Source organism: Coffea arabica, chromosome 11c, assembly GCF_036785885.1.
Source record: "Coffea arabica cultivar ET-39 chromosome 11c, Coffea Arabica ET-39 HiFi, whole genome shotgun sequence".
In the NCBI taxonomy this organism is placed as follows: Eukaryota; Viridiplantae; Streptophyta; class Magnoliopsida; order Gentianales; family Rubiaceae; genus Coffea; species Coffea arabica.
In genome coordinates, this window is record NC_092330.1 from 35,032,554 (window position 1) to 35,053,871 (window position 21,318).

General features: G+C 35.2%; 2 protein-coding genes across 5 annotated transcripts; both read left to right on the forward strand.

Moving 5' to 3' along the window:
- The first annotated feature begins 1,589 nt into the window (after window positions 1-1,589).
- LOC113717782 (histidine kinase 4) lies at window positions 1,590-11,513 on the forward strand. 4 transcript variants are annotated; one of them, XM_072070264.1, is made up of 13 exons: window positions 2,818-2,951; window positions 3,864-4,267; window positions 4,473-4,706; window positions 4,828-4,997; window positions 6,640-6,858; window positions 6,938-6,998; window positions 7,080-7,124; window positions 7,215-7,266; window positions 7,383-7,612; window positions 7,832-7,930; window positions 8,234-8,937; window positions 10,140-10,643; window positions 10,884-11,513. In XM_072070264.1, exons 2-13 carry the CDS (start codon window positions 3,935-3,937, stop codon window positions 11,152-11,154), a joined length of 2,922 nt encoding a protein of 973 aa, XP_071926365.1. In that variant the 5' UTR covers window positions 2,818-2,951; window positions 3,864-3,934; the 3' UTR covers window positions 11,155-11,513. The 4 variants fall into 4 exon arrangements, with proteins under 4 accessions (XP_027098392.1, XP_071926364.1, XP_071926365.1 ...); XM_027242591.2 differs by having other exon boundaries at window positions 1,590-2,951; window positions 6,938-7,124; XM_072070263.1 differs by having other exon boundaries at window positions 2,815-2,951; window positions 3,869-4,267; window positions 6,938-7,124.
- Window positions 11,514-16,325: 4,812 nt separating this feature from the next.
- LOC113718441 (brassinosteroid-related acyltransferase 1-like) lies at window positions 16,326-21,094 on the forward strand. The gene is made up of 3 exons (XM_027243347.2): window positions 16,326-16,757; window positions 17,204-17,662; window positions 20,557-21,094. The coding sequence occupies exons 1-3, from the start codon at window positions 16,326-16,328 to the stop codon at window positions 21,052-21,054; spliced, it is 1,389 nt and encodes a 462-aa protein (XP_027099148.1). The 3' UTR covers window positions 21,055-21,094.
- Window positions 21,095-21,318: the final 224 nt, after the last annotated feature.

Sequence of the window (21,318 nt, forward strand, 5' to 3'; positions counted from 1 at the left end):
ATTTGCAATTGATGAGTTATAACTTCTTGTATTGATCCTCCAATTGAATAGTCTCTTATAAAAAGCAAAAAAAAAAAAAAAAAAGACCTAATTTAGTGTGATAAATAACAAAACACATTATTGCTGCCTAAGTACCAAGACTGAAAGTGGGAGCTAGTACAAATTTTGGGGACAATTGCTCTAGTTCCCCTTAAATATCAACCAATGCTTTGCTTTGCCTTGCCACTTAGACTTTTGCTTGTTTAGGGTGGAATTTTGCCGTCTAGACTTACAGTTTTTGTTATGCTTTGCTTTGCCCTCTCAACTTTTCATGATGTATCAATGTGCCAAAATCATCGTCCATTTTTGGTTAAATCTGACTTAATGCTAGTATGTGTAGCCGTGATCCTTGAACGATGAATCATAGTGATTGACAACATCAAAATCATCAAATATTTGCACGTTGTTCATCTTCCATGGAATTGGTAAGGTGTACTTGATGGAAAGACTTTAACACCTCTTGATTGCTTGTATGCCCATTATAGCCTTTGAATTTTCTCCACCACTACAGTATACATCAATTTTTGGAGTAAATCACAAGCGTCCCTCCATGCCAAAATGGGGAAATTCAAGAGAGGGAGAGAGCAAAAAGGAAAAAAAAAATGTTTTAAGCAAATTTGAGTATATCCATAAAGGTTAACACGTCGCAAAAGTTCTTTTCTTATTTAGTTTAAACTAATTTAGCGTGCGTTTGATAAAACTGAAATTTGAAAATTGAAAACTGAAATCTGAAGTTTGAATTCATCAAGTCAATAAGTTATTGGATTGTTAAATACTAAATCTAATACATTTGAGTATATGTCATTTTAAGTGATAAGTAAATAATTTATCACTTATTTTTTGCAGCGAGTTTTGTCTAGAGAATTCATTGTTAATTAATTGATTTAAATGTTCAATTTTTTGTTATCAAATGTATTTGAATACATTAAGATCTGAATTCACTAAATTTAAATGTTGAATTGTGTCATCAGACAAGGTCTTAGTACACTAGATATTGATAATTCTCAAGGGACAAGTCACAGATAAATGATAATCATAAGGATATTTGCCTTTATGTACATATAACATAACTCTTTCCCTATATTATTTTTTCTGTTGACAGAAAGTTTAGCTGTTTTGTTCAAATTCTAATGTCCTCTGCGATCAAAATCTTAGCCGAATTATCAAGAATTGATGGCATAAAAACTTAACAAGATTCCTCATGTATTCATTCTTACTCACACTAGAAGGAAAAAAAATACTAGGAAGAAGGATTTGGGAAAGAGGGGCAGTATCGTAAATTTAAGCTCTAGACACTTGGCTTGCATGTAATTCGCTAGGAATGAGATCTGCTCCTTGTCGCCCTGTCATTTTCGCTAAGATATCCGATAGCGATATATAATTTCTTTTTCCAAACGTCACTATATTTTCATTTTCATTTTCATTTTGCCCCTTCAGAAAAGTAAGCATAAGAAAATTTTCATTCCTATAAAACCAATTTCAGCTCTCATGTCAGCTGGTCACACACACACACACACATATATATATTTGAACTTCAACATTAATTTTTTACACTATATCTCACATAACTAAGAAAATATATAGCTTTCGCTAAAGAAAGAAAATATATAGCTTTCATTACGCCTGTCTTAATTTTTACGATAACTCGATTTAAAACAGTCAGTATCTAAAATTTTTATATTTTGATTGGAAATAAAAAAAATCGGTTAAACATATATTGAAAATGAAAATGACCAATTTGTCAAAAGTAATTTGAGAGATTCTCTTATTTTATTTTCATCTACTCGCCTTTATTCCAATTTCCATGAGATGAATACGAGTTTCAACAGCTCAGCCAAGTCTTACCGATTATATTCCCATGTTTAGCTATTAAAGCTGGAAAATTGTCTTGCCCCACATATCATAACCTTTCAAAAATGTTCTAAAAAAACTAATAACATACCAATAACATTTTTACAAACAGCCAAGCTGCTGTTGGCCTTTCACTCTTTTTGAGAGCAGCCAATCATCTCCCTTCAAAGGGCCATTGAAATCATTTCTTGTTCCTTTTCAACTGTGTATTTTTTTCACACAGTCCCCCTACTTCTCCCCAAATTACAAAATAGCCCTGCAATTCATTTTCTTGGGCAGTTTCAACTTTCAACTTCTCTTTATTATTTTAGTTAATGCAGATAGTTAATGCAGCTGCAGCTGATTGAACAAAACAACATCCATTTGTCCTTTTTCTTTTTCTTTTTCCTCCCCCTTCTAATCCTTGGGTGAGAGGATTCCATAGCCAAGGCATGATATTGGCTCATAATACTTACAGGTCACAAAAGAAAATGAGATTGAGACACAAATTTATTTTTATTCAATGAAGTACTGAACTCTTATCACTTGAGCTAAATTGGTTTCGTGAGTATATACTAACATTTATTTTTTCTTATATTAAGCTCAATTTGCAGTATACACTGATACTTAAAAGTCAATTTTCGACTAAAAATGATAATAACACGATTTAAACGTAAATTGTGGGTAAACGAAATATTGAACTCTTATCAATTGAGTCAACTTGCGTGCATAAAAATATCCGTATCCCATACTATAAGTTAGGAGTAGTTTACCTAGTGATGAAGATAAATGAAATGTCCAAAATGTCTGCCAAAAAAACACGTCCTAAACTATTTTTAACGGAGGAGCCTTCAAATAAACAGATGCGAGTAAGTAAGAAAAGAAATGGTCAAGAAGGGCAAGGCAAGCAAAATGGCCAACTGGGCTAGGCTAAAAATCTTTTTCTGAGAGAAAAACAAAAGTTGTAGAGTGAGAAGAAGGACGAGAGAGAGAGAAGGGTCAGGACAATAGTTTAGAGGATTTGGGGGACAAGAGCGTATCTGCAAAAATCCTCATATTCGATTCAGTTGCTCTAAAAAGTGGTAAGCAGCATTTCTTTATTATTCCAATAAAACCATATTATTGCAATTAATTAAAGAAACTCCTTCTCAAGTAGTAGTACAATACAAAGGCAAAAAACCAAGAAAACAGTTCATTTTCTTCAATAAAAAGTGGGCTTTTTGCCTTTTTGTTTTTTAAAGTAGTTTTGCTTATCTGATACTGCTGATTATTCTCTCTATTGGCATTATTAGTGCTTAGCTGGTCAATGATCTCTTGGTTTTGTTCTTTGAGTTTAGTGAAGAAGGAAAGAATGTGGTAATATTTTAAAGAGTGATGAACAGAGAAAACAGTGAACGTGCTCTTCTTTGTCTGGATTCTCTATATTCTAACTGAACTTCACGCTTGCAGAGATATAGAGAAAGAAAGGAAGAAAGAGAGAGAATAGGAAGAAGAGGGTATTTTACATTTTCATGATTATAGTAAAGTTTTTCACTTTTTTTTTTTATATTTTTTATTGCATTCAGATCCTCATGCCTCATTGCTAATTCTAAAGCGGACTCTTGAGGAAGAGAGAGGCTTTTTTTTCCATTTTCTTTTAGAGCCCTTTTGGGAATTTGAGCTTTGTCCGTCTTTTGATGGCAGCTGCAAGACATGCTGCTTGTTCCACGAGGGGGGGATTTGATGGATAAGCTTTGATTTAGTCTTGTTTTGTTCTGTTTTTTTTTTTTTAAAGAAGGGGAAATAATTTGCGTGCTGATATTTGATTGTGGGTTTTGGGGTGTCTAATTATTAGTCACACAAAACAATGTTGTAAGAAAGAACTCTTTTTATTGTATTGCACAAAAAAGTGAAGAGTCTCGAAAGACTGCACATCTTCTGAGGAAAGTCATGATTCTGCCTCATGTGTTTATGAATTATATAAGTATCTTTTCTTGGTTGCTTGCTTTCTTGAGGTAAGGGATATGATGTGGAGAAGAGTTGAACAGAGAGGAAGTGAAAGTGAAGATAGGCTGCTGCTGCTGTGATGGGGCAGAAGATGCAGCAAAGTCATCACATGGTGGCTGTGACGGTGAATGAACAGTTGGGGACAAAGAGGAAGTACAAGTTCTTCCCAAGAGCTTGGCTTCCTAAAATTTTGGCACTTTGGATTGTACTTATGTTGTTTGGTAGTAGAACTATATATACAAGATTGGATGTTGTAACCAAGGAAAGAAGGAAGGAGGTTCTTGCGAGTATGTGTGATCAGAGGGCAAGGATGCTACAAGATCAATTTAGTGTTAGTGTTAATCATGTCCATGCCCTTGCAATCCTGATTTCCACCTTTCATTATCTCAAGAACCCTTCTGCAATAGATCAGGTTTGAGCTATTTCTTGTCTTTATAATTGCATTTCAGCTTGAAAATTCGTTTAATTTTGTCTCTCGTATTCAGGGTTTTCATTGTTGCTATCAGCTTTATACTTCGGTTCTTTAAAAGCTTATGCTTTTGTTGATTACCTGGGGCTTAATATTTTTGGACAATTATGAGGTGACCTTACTTTTTTTTTGGATGGGGAACTCTCAGAACACCTTTGCCGAGTATGCAGACAGAACAGGTTTTGAAAGGCCATTGTTTAATGGGGTAGCTTATGCACAGAAGGTTGTGAATTCTGGGAGGGAAGACTTTGAGAGGCAGCATGGATGGATTATAAAGACAATGAAAGGGGAGCCTTCTCCTATTAGAGATGAGTATGCCCCTGTGATATTCTCTCAAGAAACGCTGTCGTATCTTGGATCACTGGATATGATGTCTGGGGAGGTAATGAATTGAATGTATTCAATCTGAATTTGTTTATGATGCTTGTGATTGGAAATTATTACATATTTCAGGATTATATTAAGTAAAATAAAATTGGGATTATTTATTATTTATTATACAGGAAGATCGGGAAAATATCTTGAGGGCTAGAAATACAGGAAAGGCTGTTCTTACAAGCCCTTTTAGACTGTTGGGTTCTCACCATCTTGGGGTTGTTTTGACGATTCCTGTTTACAGAACTGAGCTCTCCCCAAATCCCACAAAGGAGGAACGTATCCAAGCAACTGCAGGGTAGGCTTTGCATTTGTTTTTGTTACTTCACCGTTACTTTTGTGAACTTATGTTGGGAGCATCCCATGGCCACTCTCAAGTTGTTCAAATATGTTTTGCATTTATGGTTTGTTGTGCCTGTGCATTAAAATGAAGCTTGCAAACTTTTTTTTTTTTTGGTGTAATACTTGTGCTTTGGAATGAGCCCTCTGTCAATGTCAACCATTTAAGTATTAATATAATATTGAAGAATTTCCAGAATATGGGATCTGTTGAGTATGAGCATAATCATCACATATCTTATTATCCAATTTTCACCTTAGAGTACCCCAGCCATTCGATCATCCTAGCCAACATGTTTGGATTAAAATGCAAGCCATTAGATCATCCCAGCCAATGTGTTGGGATTCTACTTGAAGTTGATTGTTTCGTTTGGCTCTTTTCCATGATCATGTTAGGATTCAGTTTCAATGTTCTTAGATGGCACATTAATTGCCTAGTGTTGTCTGCAGAATTGCAACTGCAACTTGTAGACAATCACATTGTGGTAACGAAATTGCTATGAGAGAAAAGTGTAGGTTGTGCTAATCTATTTATTCACATCTAGGGGCTTCCCTTTTCTCCGAAAAGGCAAAAAAGTCTTTGAGATGGTGGTGCAGCTGGCATTGTTAATAGATTACTTGAATTACTAGAAAACTAGGAAGAAATTTTACAGAAGGGGTGTTCCATGTGTGTCTAAAGTGGGAAAGGAATATGATTACCACCTACCATGCTACACCAATCCCCCTCCGCCCTCCTAAAAAAAAAAAAAAAAAAAAAAAAAAAAAATTCCTTCCGCCAAAGGAAAGCACAAAGAGAATATGGTTTGTCTCCTCCCTTTAGAGAGATTCATAGTGATGTCTCTCATGATTGAAGAACTTAGGGGTCGTGGTTTGATCGTATTTCTGATGAATTGACCTGCTGAGTTGTAACTCACAGTTAACTGCTTTTACATCATTCTATGTGAATGTGCAATTAAAAATACAATCCATTTACCATCTTAGGCTTGCCAATTCGATGAAACTTCATTGAGTTGATAAATGCTGATTGACTTTTGGTCTTTGTTTGTCGTAATATAATCAAGGTTCAATTTTCACCATCTCCATTTCCCTTCCCCTTCCAGCTTGCTTCGTGTCCCTCTCCTGCTAAAAGTTTTTAAAAAGAAAGGCCTAGATTACTAGTGTATGTAGTGAAAAATTTTATTTGAGACTATACATGGTTGTGTAGTAATCAGATAGAAAGTCAAAAGAACAAGATACTCTCTTTAAAAGGACAGCTCTCTCTTATTCTGTGAAATTTCTATACTCATGAAAAGGAAATTAATATTTATGTTCAGCTTTTATTTTTCTTGGATGGTTCCGTAATCTTGCAAGGCAAGTATGACCACCTTGTCCATTGCCTTTGCAAATTCACATTTTTTTGACTTCTGTTTTGATTATTGAGAAAATAATATTGTAGAAATACCCAACTGCTGACAATTTGCAAAATAAGTAGTCTTGGATGTAGCCTTCTGTGTCAAGAAAATGTAATGATTGACTTGCATCGTCTTTCTTCAATCATCTTCTTTGAATGCTGTTCTTTTTATGAATAGCTTCATATGCTAAATAATGCACATGCTGAGCAGGTATCTAGGTGGAGCCTTTGATGTTGAATCTCTTGTCGAAAATTTACTAAGTCAACTTGCTGGGCATCAAGCAATTGTGGTGAATGTTTATGATGTTACCAACTCTTCTGATCCTCTAATTATGTATGGAAACCAGTATGAAGTTGGAGATATGGCTCTTGAGCATGTCAGCGGGCTTGACTTTGGGGATCCTTATCGTAAGCATGAGATGATGTGTAGGTAAGTTCACATGGCCTTTGATCCTTGAGCTGGTGAACCAGGAAGCAATCTCAGGTTCTTTATTTGGGTTTTTGCACAGATATCTTCAGAAAGCTCCAACACCATGGTCTGCACTGACCACCGCGATGTTGGCCTTTGTGGTTGGCTTTTTAGTTGGATATATTATATATAGTGCTGCAATTCACATTGTCAAGGTTGAGGATGACTTCCATGAGATGCAGGTACTGAAGGTTCGAGCAGAGGCTGCTGATGTTGCCAAATCGCAGGTTTTTCATCAGAACTTTTTTGGATGAGATCTTTTACTGTTGTTTCAATAAATAATCTTTTCACCTTTTTATCCCTTGTGCTAATGCCAGTTTCTAGCAACTGTTTCTCATGAAATAAGGACTCCAATGAATGGTATTCTTGGTATGTTGGAAATTTCATTTCAATTCTACTACATTCAGTTTTCCTTTGAATCTTGAGTACTTGTATGCTTAAAATACCTTGATTTTATTCTTACAAATCTTGATATGTAAATGCAGGAATGCTCGCTCTTCTTCTGGACACAGATTTGAGTGCAACTCAAAAGGACTATGCTCAAACTGCTGAAGCCTGTGGAAGGGCACTTGTAAAAATAATAAATGAAGTGCTTGACCGTGCAAAAATTGAAGCTGGGAAGTTGGTACTCGAGACGGTTCCTTTTAACCTTCGCTCGACACTGGATGATGTTGTTTCTTTATTTTCTGAGAAGTCCAGGCGGAAAGGAATTGAGGTGAGGCTGACCGTATGGTAATAAGATTGAACAGTTCTGCTTATAAGTGTTCTTCCTGTTTCTGGTTTTATAGAGTTGATGAACCGTTGTTTACAGACTAATTTGATGGTTTTTTCTTGTGTTTTTGTATCCCTCTACCTTGTTTGCGTGGGAACAACTGAATGGAACTTCAAACCATGTAATTGCTGGCATCTAATCTGTAAAACCACGGGACTTCAGTTGGCAGTTTTTGTTTCTGATAAAGTTCCTGAATTTGTCATGGGTGACCAAGGAAGATTTCGACAGGTGATCACAAACCTTGTGGGAAATTCTGTCAAAGTAAGTGAACCATGGAATGCTTGCTGCTTTTCATGTTGTTAAAACTATAATTGCTGTTAAATCATCTCCATTATGGAGCCTATTAGTTTTCGTTTTAGATATTCTGTTGATTGTAGCCTTGGACCTGGAAACCCAGTTGTCTATCATTTGGTTTTTGGTACCTACTGGATGGCTTTCTAAAACTAAAAATTCTTTACCAGTATTGGTTTTGTTCGGAATCTAGGCAGGAGTCAAGTATTCTCTTTCAGTAATGGTCTTCTGTACATCTGTTCACAGTGCTCATAGCAGAAATTTTTCTGACAGTTTACTGAGCAAGGTCATGTATTCGTGAAAGTCCATCTACTTGAACAAGCAACAGCTGTCATGGATGCAAAAATGATAAACTGCATGAATGGAGAATCTGAGGGTGTACCTGGTGATCATCAATTTCAAACTTTAAGTGGCTATGAAGCTGCAGATAACCAAAACAATTGGCATACTTTTAAGCATTTGATTGCAGACGAAGACACTGGGTATCATGATTCTGGTAAAGTGAAGACTGATGATGCTTCTCAGAAAGTCAGTTTGTCAGTTTGTGTTGAGGATACTGGAATTGGGATTGCGTTGCATGCACAAGATCGCATTTTCACACCATTTATGCAGGCTGACAGCTCAACATCCAGAAATTATGGAGGAACTGGTATTGGGTTGAGTATTAGTAAGTGCTTGGTTGAGCTGATGGGTGGTCAGATAAACTTCATTAGCCGGCCAAAAATTGGAAGTACGTTCTCATTCACAGTTGACTTCCGAAGATGTGAGAAATATGCTGTCAGTGACCTGAAAAAATCCATCTCTGATGATCTGCCTTCAGCATTTAAAGGTTTTAAGTCCATTCTGGTTGATGCTAAACCAGTTAGAGCTGCTGTGACAAGATACCATCTCAAGAGACTAGGTATCCAGGTTGAAATTGTCAATAGCATCAGGATAGTGGCTGATCTTTTCCGGAAGAATGGTTCCATTATTCCTCTGTAAGTTTCTTGCCTCTGGTAGAATTACATTAATGCTTTTGCACTTCAGCTTTCTACAATTTTCAATCCATTGAGTTTGTGACCAAAATACTTATTTTAATTTGTTTATGCACTTATTTTAACTTGATCTGTCAGATCTTTAGATTGACTAGACACAATCTTAAATCGAGTCAAGCTTGACTTAGACGCTGATGCTTTCTATCCTGGTAGTATAGATTTTGATGAAGGATTACAAATTCATTTATTCGGGAATAGATATCATTGAACATATGAAGTTGTGCATATTGGTACGTTTTATGTGGAGAACGTTGATCTATTTAATATAAGTTTTGAAAAAGAATTTGTAGTCAAAGAAGTTCATCTTTGATTCGAGTTAAAGATGTGTCATTTCTATATGATTCACCTTTTACTAGACATTCATTTCTTCTTGAGTTTAATATTCAGAATGCAACTCATTTAAATCGACCGCTTTCTATGAATTACTGGTTTCTTGTACTCTCTTTGTCCCACTGACCAATTCCCAATTCTACCCTTAATTTTTGTACTTAAAAAATTTGGCCCATTTGTTAAATTTTTCATTTTGTTTGCTTTTAGGTTGTGCTTTATGTTTGTTATTGTTCCTTTTTGAAGGTTACTGAAAGTTTTGTAGAAACTATTGTCAAGGTAATTGCTGGTCATTGAGGATATGCTAACAGCTCCTTTCAGATATGGTCTATTGAGATAATTATTCACGGTTTTCCATCAATAGCAGACTGAAAAAGCAAAGAATAAAGAACTAAACTAGTAAACAGCAAACAGGGAAAGCCTTACGTTGGGCATATGCTACTGGAGATAGTGTCAATAAACTACTTAGCACTACAAGTTACTTGCAGATTTAGTTGTCTATAATGGGGTACTGCAGCATACATTGCTCGCTGAACACTAATTCTCGTTTCAGCAGTGTCCAATGAAGTTGCCTGTGTCTTCTGCATTTCCTTCTATTGGCAATAGTAGCCTTGACTTAGCCTCAGACGAAAAAGCTTATAGAGCCATAAGTGACATCCAACAGGGATTAAAAGGAGTAAATTCCCAACAGGAATTAAATGTGATTTTTAGAAGTAATGTTATGTGACTGACAAACTGTATTTTTGTTCATCTCCATTTATTTCCTTCTGTATGTGATGCCACCCCTGTCGATTGACAATTCTTCTTCATCTGGACAGAAATGAAAGGCTGCCAGACATGATTATAGTTGAGAAAGATTCATGGATGTCTGATGAGGATGGTTGTTCTGGTTTACAACTATTGAACCGCAAACAGAATGGCCACACTTATAAAGAGCCCAAAATGATCCTTCTAGCGACCAATATTAGCAATGGCGAATTTGACAAGGCTAAAGCAGCAGGCTTTGCAGATACTGTGATTGTGAAACCTTTGAGAGCGAGTATGGTGGTTGCATGCCTTCAACAGGTTTTGGGATTGGGGAAGAAGATTCCAGGAAAGGACATGTGCAAGGGATCTACTTTCCTTCGTGGTCTGCTCGATGGCAAGAAAATATTGGTTGTTGATGATAACATTGTAAACCGCAGAGTTGCTGCTGGTGCCCTCAAAAAATTTGGGGCTATTGTTGAGTGTGTTGAGAGTGGTAAAGCTGCTATTAAGAAGCTTGAGGTGCCACATAGTTTCGATGCTTGCTTCATGGATATACAGATGCCGGAAATGGATGGGTATGTCCTGAAATTTTCATATCCAATATTTGATCTGCCATTCGAATTTCAGCCTTGAATCATCTTTATTTATATAATATATGTGGTAATGCGATTACAGAGAAATAAATGTTTATACTGGATCGTCGTCTCTTACAGAGGAATTTCCAGTCTTTATTTCTATATTTTTTTGTGTTAGACCTGGCCTCTGCTCTGGAAGTGATTAAAAGCCTAATTTTCTGCTTTATCCTATGATTCCAGTTTTGAAGCGACTCGTCTTATTAGAGACATGGAAAAAAATGCCAATGAGCAGTGGAATGTCGGGTGCGTCAATAACGATGAAGCCACAAAAAGATGTGCATGGCATCTGCCAATACTGGCCATGACAGCTGATGTGATCCATGCCACATTAGACAAATGCTTGGAAAGTGGAATGGATGGCTATGTCTCAAAGCCATTCGAGGAAGAAAACCTTTATCGGGAAGTTTCGACATTCTTTGAGTCCAAACCTCTCCCAGACTCGGTAGTGTGACTTCCTCCTGATGCAGTAAAGGCAACAGCAAAGCTATAAAGCTCCCAGCAATTTTCCACACCCTGCTGGCTTCGTCTTGTTGGTAACCATTCCAATGAATATCCCTTGCATATTCAAACTTTGTTCGACCAGCACCACTTACAGGTTTGGATGCTAACCAAGATTTAACCTTTGATTTAGGTTCCTCAGTATAACTACAGTTCTAGAGTTACCTTCCTCCCCGCTTGTAACTATGTTAGAAGGGGAGGAGGCCTAAAGCTGATAAATCTAATTTGTTGTATGGTTGTATTGACACTTTCCACAATGGAGCTGTTCAGTTCCCTGTTTTATGCAAGTATCACTGCGTTATATTCTTTTTACACGTTCTGTACGACATGAATTCTTCTTCTTCCCCCCCCCCCCCCCCCCGGGCGGGGTGTGACGAAAAAAACACCAGAAACAAGAACCTCTGTTCCTCGCTTCACTGAGAAGGCGTGGTCTTGAAACCGTGTATGGCATATGAACTTGTTTACTGTAGTTGGATCAATGGTTGTATTTCCATTAATCTTCTCATACTCCTACTCTGCAGGTTTTAAGTTCAATTGTTACGTCCATTTCTCTTCTGCACATTCTTAGCAACAATCCAATTATTGTGAACTCTTTTCTGGAGGTGTTTTCAATATGTAGTCGAGTCAAACTCGAGTAGCGGTGCCTTATTTTTTCGAGTTTAATCGAGGTTTTGCTCATTAGTTTTTTTAAATCTAACCAAATTTTTTCAATAACATTATGAGCACTTCGAGCATTTGTAGGATAAGCATTAAATAATAAGTAAAATATTTAAAAACTAAATTTTGAATAAAAAGTAAAATATCTAAAATTAAAAACTAAATATTATTAATACTCAATTCTTCTTGACGAGTACTCGGGCGTATACAGCACTTTCAAACTTGAATTCGACTTGATTTGCTACTTGAGCAGTTAAAGGTTTTATCATGTTCGAGTTGAGTGCTAAGCTGTTCATGAGTAGCTCGACTTACTTGCTCCCTCTCCCTTGTATATATACTAGTTGAATAATTGATGCCTATTTTCTTTTGTTGTTCAATGTCTATTGTATTTGTTGTCTCGACTTATATACTATCGCATGGCGTGATTGCCAAAACCCTCAATAATCATGTTCTAAAGTGGATTTTTCAATTCTTTTCTTTCGTTTCACTTCGAAGGGAAATTCTATTCCTTCTCGATCTTGTACCCTATGTAGGCTTGCTACACAAGCTTTGTAGCAGGTACTCAATAGAAAGACAGCCCAGCACTGGAGCTTGCTTTGCTCTGTATAGGTTATTTATTTCCCGCTGATACTTCACTAGAGATAGCAATTCTTGCCACTAGCTCATCAGGAAGATAACTGGCTGAAAGCGCTTACCCTTTTTCTATAATTTCTGAAAAGAAAAACATCCCAATGACTGGCTAGGAAAGGGCATTAGATTTAGCATCGGAAAGAACTGAGTCCTTCTCTATGGCTAAAACTCTAGTCTTTACATTATGTTAGTGAAAGGTAGCCCCTTCCTTCTCTATGGAGCTAGAGCCCTGTTTGATAGCTCAATTCTACACTTAGATTTAATGGATTTAGATATTAACATATTCAGATCATTTGATAACCAAAAATGGAATATTTGAATTAATTAAATGGCATTGAATTTTCTAAGCAAAACTTGCTCCCAAAACTAAGTCATAGGCTATTCACTTATCGCCGAATGTGATATGCATTCAAATATATTAGATTTAATACTTAACAATTCAATAACTTGATGGATTCAAACTTCAGATTTTAGATTTCAGATTTCAGTTTGATAAAATTAAAGTTTGAAAATTGAAATCTGAAAATTGAAATTTGAATTCATTAAGTTATTGAATTATTAAGTATTAAATTTGATACATTTGAGTATACACCACTCTAAATTATAAGTGAATACCTTATTACTTATTTTTGGAAACAAGTTTTATCTAGAAAATTTAGTGCTACTTAATTAATTCAGATATTCAATATTTGGTTATCAAATATGTCTGAATATATTAAGATATGATCGATTAAAATTATCAAACATGACCTAAGTGCCGCCCCTGACCGAACCAGGAGAGAACGCACGGTCAAGCTAAGCCCTTACTCGCATGAATGGAAATCATATCTCCTTCGTCTGGTCAAGAAGGGAGAAAGCCCGGGGAATTGGACTGTGCCGCTTCTATTGTCGTTCGATTAAGGAGGTGTCTTTTCCGTCAAAATTCTGATGCAGATTCCTGAAATTTTGGGCCTGGGCCTTCTTATACTCCCAATTCTCTTGTTTTCTAGCTTGTTATGACTGTGGTCGAAGCCCAACAAATTCCATCTCTAATCACGTTCCGGTTGTCGAAAGAATGGAGCTTATTCTAATATTTAGGGCTTAATTAGGGGTTGGAACTTGGTCAGGTTGAAGTTAACTTTAGCGATTCTAAGTATTTACTTTGAACAAAATTATATGTTCACCACTTCAAATATTTACTATAAATATGGTCCTCGATAACCTTATAAGTGCATTTATGAATGGAAAAAAACTATCTTATAATGTGTTCATATTGGTATAAATGTGTAGTATAATATTTCTTATTGGTCAAATTACAATTCCATCAACTAATTTAAGGCTTTAAATAGACATTTCTAGAAAAAGAAATTCACACACACACACACACATAAAAAATTCAACTTAACTAATGATTGAATATAGGGTTCATATTCAAATGGGATTCAAGCTCAAATCCAACCCCGATCTTAGGGTACTAAAACTTTCATGTACAACTTTTGTGACTCTATAAATGGTTTATCATTTGTCTTGTGCACTTTCCTATTAAATATTGGCTTATTTCGGGTCCTAATTTACGTTTCAATGGATAATCAAATTTTATTAAGAAGGGAGGAGGTATGAGTTGAATTGTATTGGGGGAGGGAGTAGTATAAGTGAGAACTGTCGAATTCAAGATATCCTACTTATATTAAAAAAAAAATTTTAAAAAGGAATAACTGTACCAAGAATGAGGGGAATCTTTTATTCAATGGAAGAGGAGAGGCCTAGTGACAGAAATTTTATTGAATTAAATATCAAACTAAAGGCCATGCAAGGCTTTTTTTTTTTTTTTTCTTTTTTCATTACCAAAGAAGTCAAGTGCGTGCACCAATGGCTATGTAAGTTGGAAGAAAAAAATAGTCTCTCTCTCAACAAGAAAAAAAAAATAGGTAAAAATATCGAAATAATTATTCTGGAATTGAAACATATTAAAAATATTTTTGGTGTCCATATATATTGGAATATATAGTTTAAGCAAGTTATGCAAAGTCAAAAGATCTATAGAATTCATTAATGTGGTTGGCCAATTGAAAACCTATGACATGAAGAATGAAGATTGATGATATCGCATAGAAGGGTAAATTTTAATTATTTTATGTGTTTTGAGTCAGACATAAGTATATATAAACATATTTCAATTAGTTTTCAATGTAAGACAGACAGGCCAACAATTAGCATCAAATTGTAGAACTCGAGAACAAAGAAACTGGAGGCTTAAATATGACTCTAGTCGGTTGCTTGATCTTTAAATAATACCACAGCTTTAGAGAAAGGCAAAGGGGCAAAGTGATCCCACTACTATAGTACAATGCTAATTAGAATAGGATTTGCCTAATCCTTTTATGTTTGTCTTTAGCTTTGATAAAGCAAAAATAGAGAAAAATGACAGTGAAAAGATCAGGACAGGTTGCATGTTTTCTGCAAGAAATGTCAGCCATGGAACGTAGCTCACAGCATGCTAACGATTACTTATTCTTTTCTTCTTTTTTAACAAAACGGCAAAATACTGACCTTCACTTGTCGCTTACTATATGAGAAGCTTGCCAAAAGTCGTTTTACTGCTGCAAGTAATCTGTGAAACGTCATAGAATTGCAACTAACATATTGTCACGACGGGAGGGATTAGAAATAAGACCATATCGCAAGTTGAAAGATGAAATATAATTGCATTTAGGGTCATAAATGAGTCGAGTCAGCTCGATGGAGCCAAAGTGTCAAATTTATTTTAAATTTATCGAGTTCGAACTCAATCGTGCACATCACCTACTCTTTCTTCAAGGTTTTTTTTTTTTATTTTTTTTATGAAAAACCCAATTGGAAGAAAGAATGACACTTATACCACTCAATCTCAGGTAATCCAACTTATACACACGTAAACTTCAATTAAGCTCAACGAACTTTTGAGCTAGTATCTCTGTAGTTTGTTCGAGATTTTAAACTAATTCTTCAAGATTTTAAACTAGTTCTTGACCCAGCTAGGGCTCAAGTGCTTTAGCTGGCTGGATTTGATTGCAGCCGATGCAAATCATGCCTTCAAAAGCTAGAAATGACTGCATATTTAAAAATTTGTTGCGTGCAATTGTGATGGATCTCATTCCTGCACTTAGGAGCAAATTCTAACTAAAAGATTAATCTTTCCAGCATGAACAATATACAAATTTCCATCTGTCACAACTTGGCAATATCCGACCTTTGACTAGCACTAGGAATAAGATCATAGAAGTATCAAAATGATGTAGAGATAGTGGTTTTTCATTGTATGGATGCAACTCACAAGAAACTCATTTGCCGATTGCCAGACATTCTAGGTGATCCACTTCCATTTCGTTCTCCAATCACTAGACAACTACGCACAAAAAGACATTGAAAAACAATTCTTGAGGTTTATCAGAAGTACAATAGACATAAAACTAAATAAATATATAATTTCGAGCAACCAACTTGCCTGCCAAATCATAGCCATATAATGCCCTAACTTTTCAGCTAAAATGTAATAAAGGTTTTAATTGTGGTGAAATAATTTGCTAGAATTGCGTAGCAGTTGTCCTCTTCTTCTATATATGATGATGGTTCATTTTATATCATAAAAAATTGGGACTTATTTACTTTCATATTGCACTTAGGCCACCCCACTAGACATCTATGACCTACCTTCCCTAAACAAAAAGGATTTGTCATGTTGATCAAGAACAGTATCCGATCTTCCTGAATTAATTTTTTTATATGTGTCTAGGTTTTTTGTAACTTGGGATTAAGGTTGCGACAGCTTTCTTAATTTCTGCTAAGAGCATTAAATTCTGTGTCAGTATCTTCGTAGCCATGGAACCGCATGTATCCCTGAAGGAAACTATAACTCTTCGGCCATCTGAAGAGGTTGCAAGACAAACTATTGAGCTTTCTGGCCTGGACAGAATTTCACCAGCAATTCTTTACACTATACTCTTCTTTAAGTCTTCGTCGACTGAAAAATCATCTCATCTTGCTGATGAGGTTTTTGAGAGAGCCAAGAAATCTCTAGCTAAGATGCTGGTTTCATGGTTTCCTGCAGCTGGAAGATTTAAGATAAATGAAGCAACAGGAAAACTGGAGATTGATTGCAATAACGAAGGTGTTATTATGGTCACTGCTGAAACTGATTCTACACTTGATGAACTTGGTAAATTATATGAATACAAGCCTAGCTATGAGAAGCTTGTTCCTCAGCTGCCTCATGCTGATGGTATCTCTAAGAATCCACTAGTTGTGGTGCAGGTTTGAACATACAACTCCCCAAGAAACCCTAGATTTTACCAATTGATTATGTAATTTATCTATGAGTATTAGTCACACTTATTATTCTGATTTCTTCGATAATCTTCTTATTATCAGTCTCTCTGTGTTTCTTCAGTGTGTTATATTTGTATAGATATTTAGCAAAAACTAGTGGTTCTTTTATGAGGTTTATGTTTCCTTACTAGTTGTAAATATACAATAACGGCAATACAAATTTATGTTTCTTCTGGTCCATCAATTGGATGAAGGGGTTAAATATATAAATGAAATACTAAAAATATACAGATGAAATACTTGAGTATGGATGTTTCATTAACATATCAGATCACATTATTTATAATGTCTTGGTAGAAAACTTGCCGACAAGTTTCACAGTATTTTTTTTCCATTACATAATTCTCTATTTTTTTTGCTCATGTTGGTAGATCACAGGTTTTGCTTGTGGAGGGTTTTCCGTAGGCTTCGGTAGCAGCCATGCTCTGTTTGATGGTGCAGGAGCATTTAACTTTTTGGCATCATGGGCTCATATATCCTGTGGCAGAGATGTCCCCGAATCGTCTTTGCCAAACCATTCAAGGGATGCTCTTTTAAAGACTGTTTATACCAATAATTCATTCCCTCCATCGACTTCAATAAGTGAACAAAGGCATATCGTAGCCATTCAAGATCTATGCAACATACCTATGCAAGGCATGGCATCTGATGATCGATGTTGGGAAGCAGCTCTTTCTAAATTTACTCAATTTGATCCAAAAGATGGACTTCAACTCATGACTCTGGGCATCACCAAGGAATTTGTGGAGTCACTGAAGAAACTAGCAGTTGAACGAGGCAAATTCACAAGATGTTCAACCTTTGATGCTCTTTGTGCACTAATATGGAAGGTAAGTAGGAGGTAATCTACTTCCACTCTATCACAAATATCCCCTAAAATATTACTTCATTCACTAATACAATGGTCAACAAGTTGGATATTGTAATCATGTTGGTTTAATGGATAGGAGGAGAACTCTTAGAGTTCTTCTTACTGTCAAATTTAGGATTTGAATTTTAGATCTGACAGTTAAAAATAGAAAATGTATTAAGAAGAGAGGAAGGATAAAAAAAAATATTTTGACGTGGAAACAAAATGTTCCCTCTAAATTATAGGTCTGCTAGAAGAATATTAGGAAAAGGAGAAAAGGAAAACCCATCACGTGATAGTTTTAATTTCATTATTGGCCTTCGCTGTTTCTGTAGTAATCATAAAAGTTTACTGGTAGGGTTGCAAATACATGCATCTTCTACTGGTAGAGTTGCTGGTTCTGCCAATCACATTGAGCATAGGCAATGCTCATAACTTTTGTAATTAATGAAAGAAATTTTAAAGTAGATTATAGTTCGAGGCAGAATCAGATTTTAAGAAAATTGCTGAGTTTTTTTTTTATTAATTGTACCCAATAATTGCATCAATCCAAAGGGAAGGTTAGAAAATTTTTAACATTGTGTGTTTAAGGTGACAGAGATGATCATATTAATGCTACAATTTTTTATTCGCTTTTTGTTTTTGTATGCAGATTTATTTTCTTAATGTACAACTAAAATCATGCATGAACGATTGCCTTAGTCTAGACCACCATCATATCTAAGTCAAGATTGAGAGTAGCTGATCAACGATTTATGTTTTCCCCCAACATGAACCAAGAACAACCGTCAAAATAATTAATGATAGCTAGAAGGAACAATGTGATGATGTAAAAAACTATGACTATCATGCTATTCACCATTTACAAGTCTTCCCTTGCTTGTTGGATAAGCATCAACCATTACAAAAATCTTTTCTTATTAAGATTTCTTCACAATTGGCAAATATATCTATTATGTATATAGTAGCAATCAACCTATAAGTAACAAATAGATTGGTACTAAATTTCATGGGTAATCAGAAAGAACTGAAGTGCACATTAATGTGAAAAGTTTCTAATGTCATTGAAAGCCAGAAGCTATGAGTTCAATTTTATTTAAAACAGGATGAAACATTTTTTTTCCCAAAAACTTCGATAAAATATGAATGTGCTGAAACGGTTCTTGCAATATTTCTTCTCATTTGATATAATAAATGAACATAAGACGGCATGTGTAATGATATACTACATTGACATGTTATACGATTGAAAATTGAATCTAGCCACTAAGGAGGTCTTGGCATAGTGATTAAGATTGAAATCTCAGGATGTAAAGGTTCTAAATTTAAATCCCTATTCTTCCTTTCTGTTTCTTAAATTGCACACCTCCTGTGCTGGAAAAAAAAAATTGAATACAACCTAATGAATGTGTGTTTTCATTCCTAAATTTAGTATTAGGGTTTTTTTCGCCATCCCCTCTGACTACTAACCACCCTTCCCTACTTCTTTTTTCCTCTCCTTTCCTTCCACAAAATTATAAAATATAGTAAGAACAAGAGTAGCACTTCGGACGTTTTCTTTCTTCACTTTACTAGTTCTTGGTAAAAGCTATTTCTTTTAGTTGAAAATTTGATGAATTCTACATTACATTATTAAGTAACCAATAGTTAGGAGGGGACTTTTAGAGTCCTACTGCTAGGTTTAGAATTTGAATTTTGAACCTAACTGGAAAGGTATAAGAAGGGGATGAAAGTAAGGAAAAAAACCTTAAAAAATGTAGAATAACCTTCGAGAAAATCCATCATAGACTAAAAAAATTACCAATACATTTGACTTTATTCTTGGCTCAATTTGAGATAGAAATAGGGCTTGGTTTCAATTGTTTCTGATTTTTCATTTTCTTTTTTTCCCAAAAAAAAAAAATCTAAAAAGAGGTTTTAAAAGTCATTGAGTAACCTTCTATAAAATCCATCATGGACTGAGAAAAGAATTACCAGTACATTCGACTTTATTTCTGGTTCAATTTAATATGGAAATAGGGCTTGGTTTCAATCATTTCTGATTTTTTCATTTTCTATTTCCCCCCAAAAAAAAGCTAAAAACAGGCTTTGAAAAGTCATTGAGTACATTGCAAAGTAGCTTTTCATAATTAAAAGCTAAAATCAGGTGTTTTAGAATCATTTGAGACCGAGATTAGGGAAGCAATTACACATGAATGGAGTTAACTAGTGTCACTAATTACATGCCAAACAGATCCTCTGCAAGAATTAATTTAGTAGAAACTATTTTCTATTCGGTCATTCCAAACCCAAAACCAGATATATTGGAGAAAAATTTTGTCCAAATAAGTTTGCCATTGGTGCATGTTTGTCATGTTTTGGGGGATTTTTTCGGCATAAAGCTATAACTAAAAGTTTGTTAGCTATGATGTTTGTCGTGAAATTTACTATTTACCTCTTTAGCCAATAAAGAAATGATAGTTCTTTTTTGCAACGAAATGGATTAGAAGCTAGCCAAGAAAATAGTTTTGGTATTTATTGTTTTCTTTTTCAGTACAATAGACGTTTGTAAGTCTAATGATTATCTAAATATTGAGAAGGTCGTAAATGTTACAATCTTCACCTTTCTAACTAAAATTTCATATTTCAACAGATTTATGAAGTCCACATATCTTTTTCTTGGAAGCAGAATTGAGATTAACTTTGATTCTAATTAGCAAGTCTTACGACAAATATGCATCTAGATAGATCCTTGTATGGTAATAAGAAGCACGAAAGCACATCATTCAGAAATGTAGCAAAATAATGCCATGATTATAAAAAAAAACTGACAATTTGGCCACGCCAAACGGGCAAAAGATGGCACTTTGAGCTATCTAATTTCCAAATATGCAGGCAAGAGTAAAGGCCCTGGATCTAAGTCCAGATGCAAACATATGCTTGCAATTCCCAGTCGATTCTCGAGCCAGATTTCAACCACCACTCGGAGAAAACTTCACGGGGAATGCCTTTGTTCTAGCTTCAGTCTCATGCTTGGTTAAAACCCTACTAGAAGAATCACTTGATGAGACTGTTTTGAAGATTCAAGAAGCAAAAGATGCCATCAAAGATGAATATATCAAGCTCTATGCAACAGCACTGGAGTCCTCAGATAAGTTTTTCCCATCAATGAAAGAGCTCACGATAGTTACTGATTGGATGAAATATTCCTTTGATGCACTTGTTTTTGGATGGGGACAAGTTTCTAATGTAGCTCTTTTGGCCACCCCAGTACCAGAGACTGCTTTTCTTATGTTAAATCTTGAAGAGCCTGGAGGATTTCTTCTAAGGATGGGAATTGGAGAAGAAGAAGCACCAAAATTTGTCGACTTCTTCTACAATTTCAGCCAATGATTGAAAAAGGCTTTAATGCATGTGCATGTGTACAAGTAAGACTGTGGTATTTCATCGTTATTTTCATGCTTATGTGGTGTGTTGATAAATAACAATAACTGGTGTTTGGAACAAAAATTATTTAAGATCAATTGCTACATTTTATATCTCTGGCATTTGAATATCTTTCAAAAAAAATCTCTGGCATATGAATTTGAGAATATTTGGTTTCTGTGTTTGGGACATGAAAAAACGCTTTGTATCTTTAGGCGTTTCCTTTTCAAA

Coding starts and splice junctions, on each gene's coding strand:
- LOC113717782 (XM_027242591.2), top strand. CDS start 3,935: ATGGGGCAGAAGATGCAGCAAAGTCATCACATGGTGGCTGTGACGGTG. Junction 7,125..7,214: donor CTGATGTTGCCAAATCGCAG/GTTTTTCATCAG, acceptor TGCTAATGCCAG/TTTCTAGCAACTGTTTCTCA. Junction 7,613..7,831: donor CCAGGCGGAAAGGAATTGAG/GTGAGGCTGACC, acceptor ACGGGACTTCAG/TTGGCAGTTTTTGTTTCTGA.
- LOC113718441 (XM_027243347.2), top strand. CDS start 16,326: ATGGAACCGCATGTATCCCTGAAGGAAACTATAACTCTTCGGCCATCT. Junction 16,758..17,203: donor ATCCACTAGTTGTGGTGCAG/GTTTGAACATAC, acceptor TCATGTTGGTAG/ATCACAGGTTTTGCTTGTGG. Junction 17,663..20,556: donor TTTGTGCACTAATATGGAAG/GTAAGTAGGAGG, acceptor CCAAATATGCAG/GCAAGAGTAAAGGCCCTGGA.